Genomic DNA, 16429 nt, shown 5'->3' on the forward strand with positions numbered 1-16429 from the left:
ATGTAGAGGTTTATGAATTTGGTTTATTCATTTCCATGCTTATAGTAATATTAATTAACTGAAATATAAAATTCAAACAGTCCACAGTTTATTCTCTATTGATGAATTTTTTGGGGGTGTTTCTGTGCAATAATTTCTCCAGCATATTTGTCTAAGAATAGAATTAATGAATTTAGTGTATACAGATACTCAGTTTGGGAGCGCCTGGCTGGCTCAGTTGGTAGGGCACACGACTCTTGATTGGATTGTTAGTTCAAGCCCCACATTGGGCATAGAGATTACTCGAAAGAAAGAAGGAAAAAAAGAAAGGTATTACCTATTTGAAAAACTAAAGAAAAAAATGTAAAAAAAAAAGCCAAACCAAAATCAAGTGTTCCATTTTGGAAGACAATTCCAAGTTGTTTTTCAAAGTGATTATACCACATTTTACTCTCATCAATAGTATTAGAAACCCCACTTTGTACAGCCATTCTAATGCTTAGTACTGTCAGACTTATAATTTATGACAGTAAAATGAGTATTATCATTTGCAATTAATTTGCATTTAAAAATATCTTATTTATTTATTTTACTTGACAGAGAAAGACACAATGAGAGAGGAAACACAAGCAGGGGGAGTGAGAGAGGAAGAAGCAGACTCTCCACTGAGCAGGGAGCCAGATGTGAGACTCAATCCCAGGACCCTAGGATCATGATCTGAGCCCAAGGCAGACAGTTAATGACTGAGCCACCCAGGTGCCCCTAATTTGCATTTGTTGATTACTAGTTGAATATCTTGTAATTTGTTTGCCATTTGTGTGTGTGTGCGTGTTTAAAGATTTTATTTTTAAGTCATCTCTACACCCAGTGCAGGGCTCAAACTCTCAACCTAGGATCAAGATTCGTCTGCTTTTCTAATTGAGCCAGCCAGGTGCCCCCCATGTTTTCCTTTTTTGTTAAATTCCTGTACATATCTTTTGCTTGTTTTTCCTTTTTTTTTTTTTAACTTTTAGGAAATTGATTTTTTTAAAAAACTTATTTATTTTAGCGACAGAGCAAGTAGGGGAAGGGGTAGAGGAAGAGAGAGAATCCTGAAGCAGACTTCCTGCTGAGCGCCAAGTCCACCCAGATGTGGAGGCCGATCCCAGGACCCTGAGAACTTAACCTGAGCTGAAATCAAGAGTCAGCCACTTAACAGACAGAACCACTGAGGAAATTGATTTTTTTTTTTCAAAGATTTCATTTATTTATTTGACAGACAGAGATCACACGTAGGCAGAGAGGCAGGCACAGAGAGAGGGGGAGGCAGGCTTCCTCCTGAGCAGAGAGCCTGATGCGGGGCTCGATCCCAGGACCCTGGGATCATGACCTGAGCTGAAGGCCAAGGCTTTAACCCACTGAGCCACCCAGGTGCCCCTCCTTTTTTTTTTTTTTTTCAAGTGAAACATGGTGATCTTCATCCTACTGGCAGACTAAGAAGCTGGCCTGCCACAGTGTCTGGATGCCAGCAGAACACACAAGACTCCCGGTCAGAGACAAAGGACTTCATCATCATCCATGGCTAGTCAAGCTGCTTGCCAGTGGTGGTTCCATTTGCTGCATTCCTGGAGGGCCATGAGAAGAGGGCTGGGTGAACCTTGTGATGGATTGTATTACAGAAGAGGAGCCCTGAGCCCTAGGGAATTTGAATCTTTTATACTGGGCAATGAGCCAGCCCAAGGTCCGTCTTGCCTTAGACGGAGGCGTTACCTTTATGACGAACAATAAACAAACCTACACTTTGCTCTAGAGGGAGGCCCTGTCTCTATCTTCCCAGGCTGTTTGCTATACAAAGAGTCTTGACAGGACAACCGGGAATAAAGGCAGTTAGTTAAGTGTCTCTGCTCATGAGATGTGCAGAAACACTACTCTCCTGTAGAAATACCCCCAACAACAACCAAACATTCCAGCACCATTTACTGACTAGAACATACTTTTTCAACTGAGGTATCATGCCATTTCTTCTTATTTCAGTTTAAAAAAAATGCATTTATATACTTCTATGCTTTATATTTTGCTTCATTAGTTGGTCTATCTTAATTATTATAGTTTTTAAAAAAGATTATTTGAGAGAGAGAAGAGAGAGAGCACAAGCAGTGGGGAGGAGCAGAAGGAGAGGGAGAAGCAGACTTCCTGCTGAGCAGGGAACCCAGTGCAGGGCTCGATCCCATGACCCCGGGATCATGACCTGAGCTGAAGGCAGAGGCTTAACTGACTGAGCCACCCAGACACCCCTCAATTATTTTAGTTTTATAATAAATCAATATCTGATTGAGCAAGTTTTTCCACCTCGTTCTTTTTTAGGAGCATCATGGCTATTTGTCACATCTTGACATCATTTTTTATATATATATATGTGTGTGTGTGTATATATATATATATATATTCCATGCCAAATGTGGGGCTTGAACTCACCAGGCTGAGATCAAGAGTCTCATTCATGCTCTACTGACTGATCCAGCAAGGGGCCTTGTGTATTCACAAAAATTTAGAATCAGCTAGTCAAGCTCCTCAGAAAGCTCTGATGAAATTTTGGTGGGCATAGAATCTGATTTTAATCCTATTGAATTTTCCTATTAGTACATATAGTATATTTCTACATTTTTAAAGATCTTTCAAGTATTTCAATGAAGTTTTCTAATTTTCTCCATAAAGTTTCCATACATATTTTGCCAGCTGTATTTCTGGGTATCATGATTTTTGTTGCTATCATTGAAGACATGTTTTGAACTTACATTTAAAATAATAGTTTTTTAATCGCTTGCTGCTGTGCTAAAGAAATGCAACTTTAATACATTGATCTTAAATCTAACCATCTTGTTAATTTCTTATCGATTCTAATAATTTTTTTTAAAGACTTTATTTATTTGACAGAAGGAGACACAGAAAGAGAAGGAACACAAGCAGGGGGAGTAGGAGAGGGATAACAGACTTCCCATGGAGCAGGGAGCCTGATGCAGGGCTCAATCCCAGGACCCTGAGATCATGACCTGAGCCAAAGGCAGATGCTTACCCACTGAGCCACCCAGATGCCCCAATTCTAATGATTTTTACCTGTCGTTTTTTATGAGGGCAATTATACATTGCTTTTTGGCCTTTGGCTAAGAATCAAATGTAGTATCTGTTCTTATTGGTTTAATATGAGAGCAATTATGATCATAAAATGGTGACAATTTTTCCTCTTCAAATTCTTATACCTTTTTATATCTTTTTCTTGTTTTTCTGTGTTGGCTTTATTAATACGATTTTGATAGATATCCTTGTGGTGGGATTATTTGTCTAGTCCTTTATTTTGAAGGGACTACTTTTAACATGTCACAATTATATGTACAAGTATATTGTTTCGTAGAAATGGTTTCTTAGGAAAATTGTCTTTATTCCTAGTTTTGTAAAAATTCCTGCTATTGTGGGTGATTTTAAGTTGTATCAAATGATTTTTTTTTTGCATTTTTCAGGCAATCATATGGTTTTTATCTTTTAGCCTCTTAATGTAGTGACTTGCCTAAAAATATTCCATTATGATGTTTGTATTAGGGCACAGATTGGCCTAGAGTTTTCCTTTATCAAACTGCCCTCAAGGTGAGTTGTGGGAGCATTGTTTCTTTCTGCTCTCTGGATAATTATGTACTAGCTTTAAATAATCAGTTCAGGGGTGCCTGGGTGGCTCAGTGGGTTAAAGCCTCTGCCTTCAGCTCGGGTCATGATCCCAGGGTCCTGGGATCAAGCCTCGCATTGGGCTCTCTGCTCGGCAGGGAACCTGCTTCCTCCTCTCTGCCTGCCTCTCTGCCTACTTGTGATCTCTGTCTGTCAAATAAATAAATAAGAAATCTTAATAAATAAATAAATAATCAGTTCACTGAAAATCTGATAGTTGTTTTCTTTGTAGGTGACTAACATTTTAAAAAATTGAGGTATAACATGTAAGGTACACAGAGTTTAATAGAAGTGACATTAAAACAAGATATGCTATGTTGCAGTTTTATTATTTTCCAGGTATCTACTAATAATTTGCAAAAAATGTGTTAAAATCTTTCTTTATGATAACGGATTTGTCTATTTCTCCTTGTAATTCTTTCATTTCTGCTATACACATTTTGAAGCTATCTTATTAAATGCACACATGTTTAGAATTCTACTATTTTGTGGGTGAGTTGAGACTCTCACTATTGTGTAGTGATTGTTTTGATTGTTGAAAATATTTTTCATTCTTTATTTTTTGGTTTGCTATTAATATAGCTTTCTTTTGGTTAGTATTTGTCTACTATATATTTTTTTCTATCCTTTTATTTTCATTTTTTCTGTGTCATGTTTTATATCTCTCTTTTTATTTTATTTTTATTTTTTTTAAGATTTTTTATCTTGTTTTATTTTATTTGACAGGCAGAGATCACAAGTAGGCAGAGAGACAGGCAGAGAGAGAGGAAGGGAAGCAGGCTCCTCACTGAGCAGAGAGCCCGATGCGGGGCTTGATCCCAGGACCTGGGACCGTGACCTGAGCCGAAGGCAGAGGCTTTAACCCACTGAGCTGCCCAGGCGCCCCTATATCTCTCTTTTTAAACAAGATTTATTTATTCATTTGAGAGAGAGAGAGAGAGAGAGAGCATGCACTCATGGGGGGAGGGGCAGAGGGTGAGGGAGAGAGAGCGAACCCCCAAGCTGACCCCTGCTGAGTGCACGGACTGACTTGGGGCTCCATCCTAGGACCCTGAGATCCTGACCTGAGCTGAAGGCAGAGGCTTAACCCACTGAGCCACCTAGGTGTGCCCCTTACATTGTGCTTTTTATTTTTTCTCCTTTTCCTACACTTTTCTTTTGTAGCTTTGAGGCATTTTATTATAAAAAGCTGCCACTTGTATGCATAAATCAACAAGAACTTAGAATTCATCACACATTTACTTCATTTTTTAGCTTGACCTTCTAATAAATCTTTAGCTTTATGGATTTTGGCTGCCATATAAGGAGATCCTCCCTTGTTGGGTGATTTAAAAGCATACTTCATCGATGAGCAGCTCTTATTTTCCCTTTCTCGGCAGGAGGGCTTTTGCCTAGTAATAACGCTGCTTCTTGTTTTGTTTTTTTACGCTCAAACCACCCCCCCCCCCACCCCCCCCGCCGATAGCCACCACGAAAGGCAGATTTTGGGAGACTGAAAAACCTGTTTTATTTGGGGCTCCATCTGGTTCATGACTGGCAAAACACAGTGGCTACCAATCCTGCAGTGGCAGTGGTCAGGCCAGTGGCTACTACCCTATTGGCCTGGGCTGGGGCTCGGTCCCTGGCAGCCACCAAACGTGAGCTTTATACGCTCCAAAGGATGGATGGAGGAAATGCACCAAGTCCATGCCTTTGCTCACTAGCTGTGTGACCTTGTCTAAATTATTTAAACCTTCTGTGCCACAGTCTCTTCATCTGTGAGCTGAGGATAACAACAGTATCTAACTTATAAGGTTGGTATGAGGGCTAAACGAATTGTTACATATACCTGGCCCTTTATAAATAACCAATTTGGGGCACCTGGGTGGCTCAGTGGGTTAAGCTTCTGCCTTGAGCTCAGGTCATGATCTCAGGGTCCTGGGATCGAGCCCCGCATCGGTCTCTCTGCACAGCGGGGAATCTGCTTCCCCCTCTCTCTCTGCCTGCCTCTCTGCCCACTTGTGATCTCTGTCAAATAAATAAATAAAAATCTTTAAAAAAATAACCAATTGCTAGTTATGACTTATTAATCTGTATCTTAACTCTTTTTCCAATTAACATAAATGCCTTAAACTCTGGTCATCTCATCTCAACTGACATGGTATGGTTATCCAGTATTTTAGTTGTCATTTTTAAAAATTCTGTAAATTAGATGTTTTATTATTATTTTGTACAATGCTACCTACCTACCTACCTACGTACCAAATTCTTTGCTCTCTACTCTTTTTTGCATCTTGAACCTTACTTCTAGGTTCGTTTTCAGGAATTCCTTCTGTGTAGCTTTATTGCTGGTAATCCCCTTAGCTTTGTTCATCTCAAGATGACTGTATGTCGTTTTTGGTCTTCGACAACTTTTGCTGAAACACAATTTTAGACAGAGTTATTTTACTTTGGCACTTTGTGTATATATGCTAATGTCTCTGGAATTTTTTTTTAAGATTTTTAAAATTTATTTGACAGAGAGAGAGAGATCACAAGTAGGCAGAGAGGCAGGAAGGGCAGGGGTGGGGGATGCAGACTCCCTGCTGAGCAGAGAGCCCGATGCTGGACTTGATCCCAGGACCCTGAGATCATGACCTGGGTCAAAGGCAGAGGCTTTAATCACTGAGCCACCCAGGCACCCCATGTCTCTGGAATTTATGATCAGTTTAGAAATGATTCCTTTGTATGTGGTATGACATTTCTCTTCGGTTACTTTCATGGTCCTTCCTCTTTCTTCGGTCTACACTTTACTGTCATGTTTGAATTTACTTTTTATTTATCTTGAGTGATGACTATTGTGCTTCCTATGTGTGGATTTATACCTTTCATCATTTATGGAAACATTTCAGCCAATTTCTATTCAAATATTGTCTTTCCCTTATTCTGGTTCTCCTACTAGAATTAGACATATATATTTTCTGATTAGACATACATATCTTCTCTGTTGCTGAACCACTTTTCATATTCTAGTCTTGGCTTTCTGTATTACATTCTGGGTGCTTTCTTTAGATCTGTCTTCTAGTTGACAAGTTCTCTCTTTTGTTATACCTAGTTTATATTTCAATGATACACCATATTTTAAATTTCAATGATGATTTTTTTCAATTCTAAGAAATTTTTTGTTTCTCTTCAAGTCTAACTGATTATATCTACTGGCTTCTTTATATTTTTCAAGTAGATACCATCTTTATTTCTTTTACATATAAGACATGATTATTTTATATACCGGGTCTGGTAATTGCAATATCTAAAATCTATGAGGCAGTAAGTCTGTCATTCATGATTTCTGCTGATTCTCTCTTGTGGCTTATTCGTATGTGTAGTAACTTACAAATTGTGAACACATACTTTGTTGAGCTGAATTGGTGAGATCTATGTTACAAAGATGCTTTCCTTCCAAAATGGTGTATATTTGAATTTGCCAGCTACCAGGGCTCTGGCAAATTCTTTAATTTCTTGGTTTTTAAGAGTGTAAGAGTAAGAATGTAAGAGTGTAAGATTGAATTCCAGATTGGGGGAGGTTCATATCCATGGGTTAAACATTTCCGAGGGTAACTCTTCTTTTTCTTTCTACCCCGCTTGCCACAGCAAATCCATCTAGAGCTAATGAGAAGACTTAATTTTTGACAAGACTTCTTTTGTTTGCTAGCATGAACATCGTTCCCACACTGCACTGGTCCGGAGGTGGCAACCTTTTTCAAGTGCTCTGCTTTCAGGCGGGACTCTCAAGTTCAGCTCATCCATTTCCAGTGGCCCAAGGCTCAGCCTCCCACCTCCCACTCTGATGTATGCATTTGCCTTCAGGCAGTCCCAGTTTCTAAGCACTGGCTTACACTTCACGCTCAGTTTTCAGTTTACTCTTCTTTTTTAAATGCCTTTGGGATTTCTCTTACTTTCTTGCAACCTAAGCTGTGTATTAAAAATAAGCTCATTGTCATTTATCCAAGTCCTGGGAGTATTACGTAAAGAAGGCTTTTTAGAGCATCTAGTGTATACTGCTAGATGCAGAAGCCAAGAGTAATCTTTTTTTTTTTTTTTTTTTTTTTAAAGATTTTATTTATTTGACACACAGAGAGAGAAATCACAAGCAGGCAGAGAGGCAGGCAGAGAGAGAGAGAGAGGAGGAAACAGGCTCCCCGCTCAGCAGAGAGCCCATGCGGGGCTCGATCCCAGGACCCCGAGATCATGACCCGAGCCGAAGGCAGAGGCTTTAACCCACTGAGCCACCCAGGCGCCCCATCCCAAGAGTAATCTTTAAAATCATAAAGTAGCTTGCATTGCTTTCCGCAACTTTGCCTCACCCTTAACAACAGCACCAGCTATCCTGGCCTACCTCATTCATGGTTCAGCTCCAGTCACCGGCCACTGTCGCCTGACTGTGTCTCAAGCCTAGTGACCTTATTCCTACTTTAGAGCCTCTGACTTGTGGCTCCCCCTGTGTGGCATGGGACCTCCCCCCTTTCTTCTGATCTCACCTTATTTTTATTTTTTGGAAGATTGTGTTTATTTATTTATTTAGGGAGCTGGGGGAGGGGCAGAAGAAGAGGGAGAAAATCCCAAGAGGACTCCACACCCAGCGCAGAGCCTGACATGGGGCTCAACCCCGTGACCCTGAGATTGTGACCTGAGCTGAAACAAGAGTCAGCCACCCAGCCGACAGTGCCACCCAGATGCCACCCCCCATCTCACTTTATTTTTTTTAAAGATTTTTTATTCATTTATTTGACAGATAGAGATCATAAGTAGGCAGACAGGCAGGCAGAGAGAGAGGAGGAAGCAGGCTCCCCGCTGAGCAGAGAGCCCGATGCGGGGCTTGATCCCAGAACCCTGTGATCATGACCTGAGCCGAAGGCAGAGGCTTAATCCACTGAGCCACCCAGGCGCCCCCCCATCTCACTTTAAATGCCACGTTTTCACAGCTGCCTTCCTCGATCAGCCTCTCCATGTCTCCCTCACATCATCATGTTCTCATTTTCTCGAGGGCACCTATTCTTAGATGACATTTCCCTGCCAATGGTCTCTTTTCCTACTAGAACCCAAGACCTCTAAGCGCAGGGACCTTGCTCGTCTGGTTTACCACCATCTTCTCAGGATTTAGAACAGTTCCTGGCACACAGGAGGGACTCAGTACACGTTTATTGAATGACGAGAACTGAGTATTAGCTATTTATTCTTTTTAGACGGGACCTGGGCCTCCTAGTGCTCCACAGTGCCCGTTACTCCCTGCCCCATCTCGTTCTGCTATGTTAGTTCACATATCTACCTGGCCGCTCTAGGCATCTGATTTTTCAATCCCTGCTGATGTCACTCTAATTATCCTCAGTATTTATTTATTTATTTTTAAAGATTTTATTTATTTGACAGTGAGAGACACAGCGAGAGAGGGAACACAAGCGGAGGGAGTGGGAGAGGGAGAAGCAGGCTTCCTGCCGAGCAGACAGCCTGATGCAGGGCTCTATCCCAGGACCCTGGTACCATGACCTGGGCCGAAGGCAGACGCCTAACGACTGAGTCACCCAGGCGCCCCCATCCTCAGTATTTTGAAAGCAGAAACCATGTTTTGTGTTTCTTTTCTTCTAGGTCTTGAATGTCATGAATGTAGAAGAGGGTAAGGAATTCACATTCATTGAATATCTCTGACCAGTGAGGCATAACAACGCTCTAACTTGATGTATATCCTCACAACACTGTGGGGCCAGGTATTATTACTTGTGTCCATTTTATACATAAGGACACTGAGGCTGAGAGGTGTTCAGAATCCTATAGTAAGTGACAGAGGGGGCACCGGAGCCCGCCTAGACAGCACACATTCAACATGAATAGCTGGGAAAGGCTTGCTCGTGGCCGAGGAGCAGGTGGCTGTTTTCAGTTTGCCGAGTGGACACTGAGCAATTTATTATTTCAGGTCAAGTTTTACTTAAGCAGTCTGGCTGTTTACTTGCTGATTTCATTCTGCTGAGTATATGAACATTCAGTTTTAGGTATGTCTATACCGGCTAGAAGAGGTTTGGGGATTTTTTTTAAGATTTTATTTATTTTTTTGACAGAGAGAGAGACATTGAGAGAGGGAACACAAGCAGGGGGAGTGGGAGGGGGAGAAGCCGGCTTCCTGCCAAGCAGGGAGCCTGATGCGGGTCTTGATCTCAGGACACTGGGATCATGACTGGAGCAGAAGGCAGATGCTTAACAACTGAGCCACCCAGGCGCCCCAGGTCTGGGGATGTTAATCATGCCTTCTAAATGAGGGTCCTGCCTACCTAATAAATGTCTGCTGTTGGTGAACATTATGGAATCTGACAGAAAGGAGATTTTTTTTCTTTCTTTTTAATTTGTTTTCTTGCTATTAGAGAGAGAGCGAGCATGTGCACGCATGTGTGCACACGCAAGTGTGGGGGGGAGGGTCAGAGGGAGAGGATCTCAAGCAACTTCCACACTCAGTGTGGAGCCTGACGCAGTGCTGGATCTCTCCACCCCGAGATCACAAGCTGAGCTGAAATCAAGAGTTGGACGCTTCACCGACAGAACCACCCAGGGGCACCGCACAAAGGAGTTTTTCTGAATTGTAGATGTTTTGGTCAAATCATGGTGTTGTCACTGGCTCACCAGGCGAAGACACTGAATGCGATGAATGTGTGTGCCATATCACCAAGCCCTCTTTTAAATAACAAAATCTTATTTTTATTTTTATTTTTTACAGAAATTCAGATATTCCAACAAATTTCTTTACATTTCCTGGAACTTAAAAAAATTACACACAACTTTTTGGACGCAATACAACAGAACAGAATGAGAAAGGGAGTCACATTTTTTTTTTAAAAAGATAAAAACATACTTCTTAACACTTAGTGATTTACAGGTGTATTACCTATGTACAAATGGTACATCATCGATGACCCTCCTCAGAGCACTGTGGTATGCTAAATTACACTTAGGTCTTACAGAAAAAAATTTTACAAAACATTTGCATGTGGATAGGAAGCACTTTTTCATTTTCGTAAACATCACTATCAGTGATGGAGGGCTCCCAGTGGAATCTGTAATTTACACGGATTAGAGAAAACTGACACTTTCTAATTTTCTTGTAGATAGAGAGGTACCTCCCTTTAAATAAAAGATGAATTCTTGAAAAGTTGTGTGTAATTAAGTTTCATAAGGAGGGTGTTTGGAATGCAGGGGGAGAGCTAATATTTACTGTAACAGGTAACTCCCAGAATGGCTAATCCTTTAGAGATAATAAGTATTTCCTTAATCTGGTTCTTTAGAAAACCCACATCTTTGTGATTTGGGGTTCACTCATTTGAGAATATCTGTAATATATTCTTAGCCATTTAAAACATAATCTCATTTAGGGTGAAAAGATAGCTAGTACCAGAAACATTTGGTAAAAATGGGAGTGTTGTCTGTAGAGAGACAGGGAACAAGAAATCAGCTCCTATCTGTATCACTTCTTGTCTTATCCTCCCTCTGGCGTTCCAGGGATGTATATTAGTTCGATCGTAATTTTGAGTTTAAAAATGAAGGCATTCTACGTTTCCATGTTTTACTCAGGTATAGAGCATGGTTTGGCTCACACTGATTACCCCTCTGGCATGTACGTTTTAGCTTGTGCCCATTCTCAAGAAGTTGGCTACTACAGTATTACGTATTTTTCTGCATATCGGTGAGATATGTGATGAGGGTTATGGTGGGGGAAGCCTGGGAGCAAAAGATTGTTGAAGACAAGTGACCAGTTGGAACTACTTCCAAATATCAACCAACTCAAAGAAATCTGAGTATTCTTGAAACCAACATTAGTAAACAAACAGGCAACTTACTCCTACCAAGTTTCTTGACCTGTATAAGTATATATTCATTTATTTCTAAGGCTATTAAATTATTATTTATTTTGTTAGTACCACTTACTATCATTTAGAAATAGGCTTAATGGAATGATTTTTTTTTAAAACAAAAATGAGACCTGTTAGTAAGGGAAAAAAAGGCTATGGATTTCTGATGACAAGTACAGCAAAGAAATAGAGAAAAAAAAAAGGAGAGCTTTTAGATGCCTATTTATAAAGTATATTAAATTCTTATGTAGGGAGAATTAGAAAAAAAGTGTTTATTTGATAGCAGCCTATATATTACATGTGAGCATCCAAGGTGAAAATGAGCTTTCTATATTTTTCAGAGTTCCCTGATGCTGTTTCCTGAAAGATAGGGATAGCTAGGTTGCTCAGGGACCTATGATGTAAAGATGTACTTCCTGTAATATACAGCTTGATGGAGTTCTAGTATATGTCAGAAACACTTTCTCAGTAATAACTTGTACAGACAGATTAAACTGAACACAGACTCTGTAAAAAGTTTGAAGTGTTACATCTCTGAACTGAGTGGTTTTACTAATTACACAGTGAAATAAACGCACGGCAGAGATGGAGAACCAAAGATCATGGCTCCTGTGAAAATACGCTGAGGCATTTTCCTAAGCTGCCTTCCTCTGTAAAATGATGCTTGATCAGCCTCTTGGCTATTGAGATAGGAATAATTTAGGATTGACTGCCTTTTTTTAAAAGAAGGTTGAAAGATTAAAGCTTTTTGTTTTCGGTTTGATTAAAAAAGGACAGTTTACAAACCTCAGTACATATATATTTTACATGTTAATTCTAGCACATTAATATTCCTTTCTCTTAAAATATTTCCTGAATGTGACTTCTCATGAATGTGATCTGATCTTATTCGACGATATCTTCCCATGAGCTGATGTTTAATCCATTATCACATCTCCTTCCAGAAAATCACTGCCATCTCTGCCGGTCCAGATTTAGAAGGTGCCTTGACAAGTAGATGGTTCACTCTCATCCAGATCTGTCTCTGTACTCTGATTTCTCGCAAGTCTTCCTTCTTGATGTTGATGTACAAAAGCTCTTATTCGATTTGTTTAGCTGTTATTTGATTTGTTTTGTGCTCATTCTAGAGAATATTGGCTTAGCAGAACTGCAGAAAGGGGGGGCAGGGGGAGGAGAAAGAGAAAGAGAGAAAGAAAAAAAATGCATCATTTTCTGTCAGCAAGATTTTTGTGCATAGCTGTCACAGAAAAACCACACCAGCACATGGTTCAAATGCACTTTAGATTTGTTTTAAAGAAGCCTGAAAAGTTTGAGGCACCTGTTCCATAACCAAACGGCACACAGTCTTCTGGCAAGGGGACCCCCCCATCACCCAGAAATGTGTGTTCCCCAAATCTGGGCGAAGATTACAGGCTGCTTTGAAGGAGCAAGGAAGAATGTGAAATGATCCCGAGCATCAACAATTTTTCTGCCTGGCACAGAAAATGTCTCACTTGAGCGTTTTCCTTTTCTTTCCAGGTGTTATTTATTATGCAATCAACATGGTAACAGCTGCAAAGGAGACACTGCTTTTTTCCCATGGATCTTTCCGTTCCGTATCCAAATGTGCCCTTTATTTTATACAGTTGGAATCACAATTTTCTGCATTTCCACTCTGCATCATCAGCATCAACTTCCTTCCCTTTTTATTAATGGTTTTTTATTTTGAAGTAATTTCTACACCCAACATGGGGCTCGAACTCACAACCTCGAGATCAAGAGTTGCATGCTCTATCAACTGAGCCAGTGAGATGCCCCACCAACATCAGTTTCTAAGAGCTGCAGAATATTCCATTCCAATCTCATTCCTTTCACTCCAAGCTCAGTATCACATTCTCAACTGTTTGACCACTGGCAGATGGTAGGTAGGTCCCCCCCCACCCTTTTTTTTTGTTATCAAGAAAAGTATCTTGGCATAGAAAGCTGTTTGTTCTTTCAACTTCTTTCTTTAGAACAAATTCTCAGGGGATAACCTGCTTTTCCTTTTGTCCAGCCCACTATTAGAGACTATTCCTATACTGATAAGATGACTACAAATAGTACAATTGATTCCTTTCTCTGGACGATCTCCATATACTTCGGCACTGCTAACCAGGGCTTAAGGGTCCCTTGTATGTTGTGAAGATGGGTAAATGCATCTAGCTGGCCAAATTTGGGCTGAAAGAAATAGCCTGCTGGGCTGTTTTCATCACAGAGTACTTAGAAACAAATATGATAATAAAACAATCGGTCCATTATTCAGTTACAGTCCTCGTTCCACATCACAAGATAAGATTATGGTTTCTGAATGAGGGCTAGAGAAACCTTTGGAAGATTCTGTCCTTTCGAGCACTTATCCCCTTGTTGTTTTCCGGTACACTTTAAAACACTTTAAGATATCTTATGCACATTATGGTTCCAATGAAATTCTCTCAGTGAGAGAACTCAGTTGCTCAGTTGATGTACCTGGACGACACAGGGGATAATTGAAATAGGATCTTGTCCTAATGATGATTAATCTGTAATGATTCTCTGAGATTGCATCACGCTGGTAGAAGCCCTATGGAAGGGAATGCTTTCTTCGGATATTATTAAAAGCGACAAAGGCAGCCCACGGGTTTTACATGCAGTTATAGGTGCTTTTGAACCTTGAGTGCTCTCTGCTCTGCTGTCCAGGAGCTGGTCTTGCTAGATGGAATCCAAAGTCAAGTTTGTGTGTCTACGATTTCAGTGCTCTAATTTTTTTCTATTTTTTTTTTCTATTTTTCTCTGAATATTTTTCTATTCAAATGCACAGAGCAAAATGTCCAGGTTTTCTAGTAAGATCCACGAAAGGTGTTAGCTGGGATGGGGGAGAGGGAGGAATGGGTGCCGGTTATAAACACATGAAGCAGAAGAGGGGAATGAGTTTTGAAAAGGTAGGTACGCACACAGGAAGAGAAGGTAGTACATGGAAGTGCCAGGCCCTATGTGGGTGATGCAGGGGAAGAGGAAGGCAAGAAGGTAGCTCTCATTTTCTGGACATCCACAAATAAAAACACCCCCAGTTTCATGACAGAAAAGCATGCTTTGGTGTGAACCATTGGTTGGCATCCAGGAACCTGAAACTCCCACTCTCTTTTTCCCTGGCTCTAAGCTGCCTGATTTGACTTTACGACATCACAGTGGGCTGGGAAGAGAGCACACAGGGGTGGAAGGGCTTTCGATCAGCCCCCTCTGCCCCCCAGCACTGACACCCAAACCTGAGGAGGAGAAGGAAGCTTTCTGCAAGGTGGGGGTCATTTCCCTGTAAAGATCCTGAGCCTTCTTGTAGGAAGAGAACATCTGGGGCTAATCTCACAAGGTTCCTGTTCACACTCCACTGTTGGGTGGTCTAACCCAGTTAGCGGCTGCCCAAGGTGGGTCAGTCACCACCAATCCTTGGATCTGCTGCCATCTTGGATTACCCATTCCGTCCACGTGACCAGATCCCTCACTGGATCCCTGACTGACCTCACCGTTGATTATTCAACCCTTCCCTCTTCAAGGTCTCTTCTTTGTTGACTTGGTTAGTCTCGGAATTGCACTCCCCACCTGCAGTGTCAAGGCTGGGTGGGGAGCCACGGAGTGAATGGGAATGAGAGGAGCCAGAAATCGAGGCTGGACTTGGGTGGCGCCAGGGAGGCTCCTAGGGTCCAAGACTGAAGGAGGCACTCATTCTCCAGCGAGGGCCTCCTGGGAATATCTCTGCTTGGAGTCTCAGTTCCTCAGACGTTACAAACACCATATTTTTTTCTTCCTAGTTCATGATACCACCATTCAACAGGAGTCCCAGGGTATTTGAGAATCCTACAGACTGCAAGGCTGAAAACAACCAGCCTGCTCCTGCTGGTGGTGATTGGAACACAAACACTCCCCACACAATATCAGGAAAACACTTTGCCGGGAGCAGCAAAAGGAGAATGCCCCTAGGATGCTTAAATAGCAAACGTGGTGAGAAATCTCCCACCTGAGGCTTGGGAAGGGCGGGCCTGCACACAGATTTGGGAAGCCAGTGGGTGGAGGAGTTGAAAAGGCCGGTTTTCCTCTCCGGATGTGGCCGTCATTTCTCCAGGCCAGGGACCCGGCTACCCGCGTGGTCTGCAGAATGGTGGGGAAGCCCTCCTCTGGTTACACTGTGATGTCCGCTTCCTAAAACATGGTTTCTTTTCCGAACTTTTGCTCGCATTTCCCATGCCCCGTGGCTATTGCATAGCTCAGGGGAGGCAATGTAAAAGATGTCATATCCTCCCAGGTCTGCACAGAGCAGGACTGAACAAATAAGTCATTCAACACTGCTTTGGATCTTTGTTCAGTCGGGTTTGTCCTTATAACACGTCACGGGGCTCTGAGTCGTCCGTGTTCTGTTTCTAAAGGGCTCTTTGCAAACCCTTCGCGAAGCTGTCCTTTGAGTCGCTGCTCAGGAGAGCGGCGTTTATAATGTCCACATTGTCCAGACTATCTAAATGCTGCGTGGCTGAATTTTCCCTGTGTTTGCGGACTTTGCAAGGTCTCCTGTGGTCCGCTTCTGCTCCTTGTTCCTATCAACCTATTCAATGAGGGCCCACAGGCCCCCACCGTCGGGATGGCGGGGGGAGGGGGCAGGCATCTTAGGGAGGAAAACGCTTGGGGTGGGAGCGGTCAGGCTTTCAGCAGAATGGCTCACTGAATCTTTGCTGGGAAAATGAGGAAGGGAGGCGGTCCAGTCCATTTTCTCTCATTGGCTGTACAAGCTTGGCCATTTCTTCCCACTCCATTGTTTCAAACCACGCCCACCCCTCCTGGGGCCTCCCGACATCCTTCCTCTCCCGGAGGCTGAAACAGGCACCTGGAAATAAAGCCTCGCTCTCTGTGTCCCCAGGTGCACTAGACAG

General features: G+C 41.9%; 1 protein-coding gene and 1 pseudogene across 1 annotated transcript in view; both read right to left on the reverse strand.

Annotated features, from left to right (window-relative positions):
* Nucleotides 1-4915: 4915 nt before the first annotated feature.
* On the reverse strand, nt 4916-5203 carry LOC111155199 (annotated as a pseudogene).
* Nucleotides 5204-12326: 7123 nt separating this feature from the next.
* Nucleotides 12327-16429, reverse strand: part of LOC111155295 (LHFPL tetraspan subfamily member 3) — a 605362-nt gene continuing 601259 nt past the window's right edge. Inside the window, exon 3 of the mRNA XM_022515435.1 lies at nt 12327-12666. Coding sequence (XP_022371143.1) covers nt 12638-12666 — 29 coding nt within the window. The 3' untranslated portion in view covers nt 12327-12637. The remainder of the gene's footprint in view (nt 12667-16429) is intronic.

Source organism: Enhydra lutris, unplaced genomic scaffold (assembly GCF_002288905.1).
Source record: "Enhydra lutris kenyoni isolate GAN:26980312 unplaced genomic scaffold, ASM228890v2 scaffoldscaffold40, whole genome shotgun sequence".
NCBI classification, from domain to species: domain Eukaryota; kingdom Metazoa; phylum Chordata; class Mammalia; order Carnivora; family Mustelidae; genus Enhydra; species Enhydra lutris.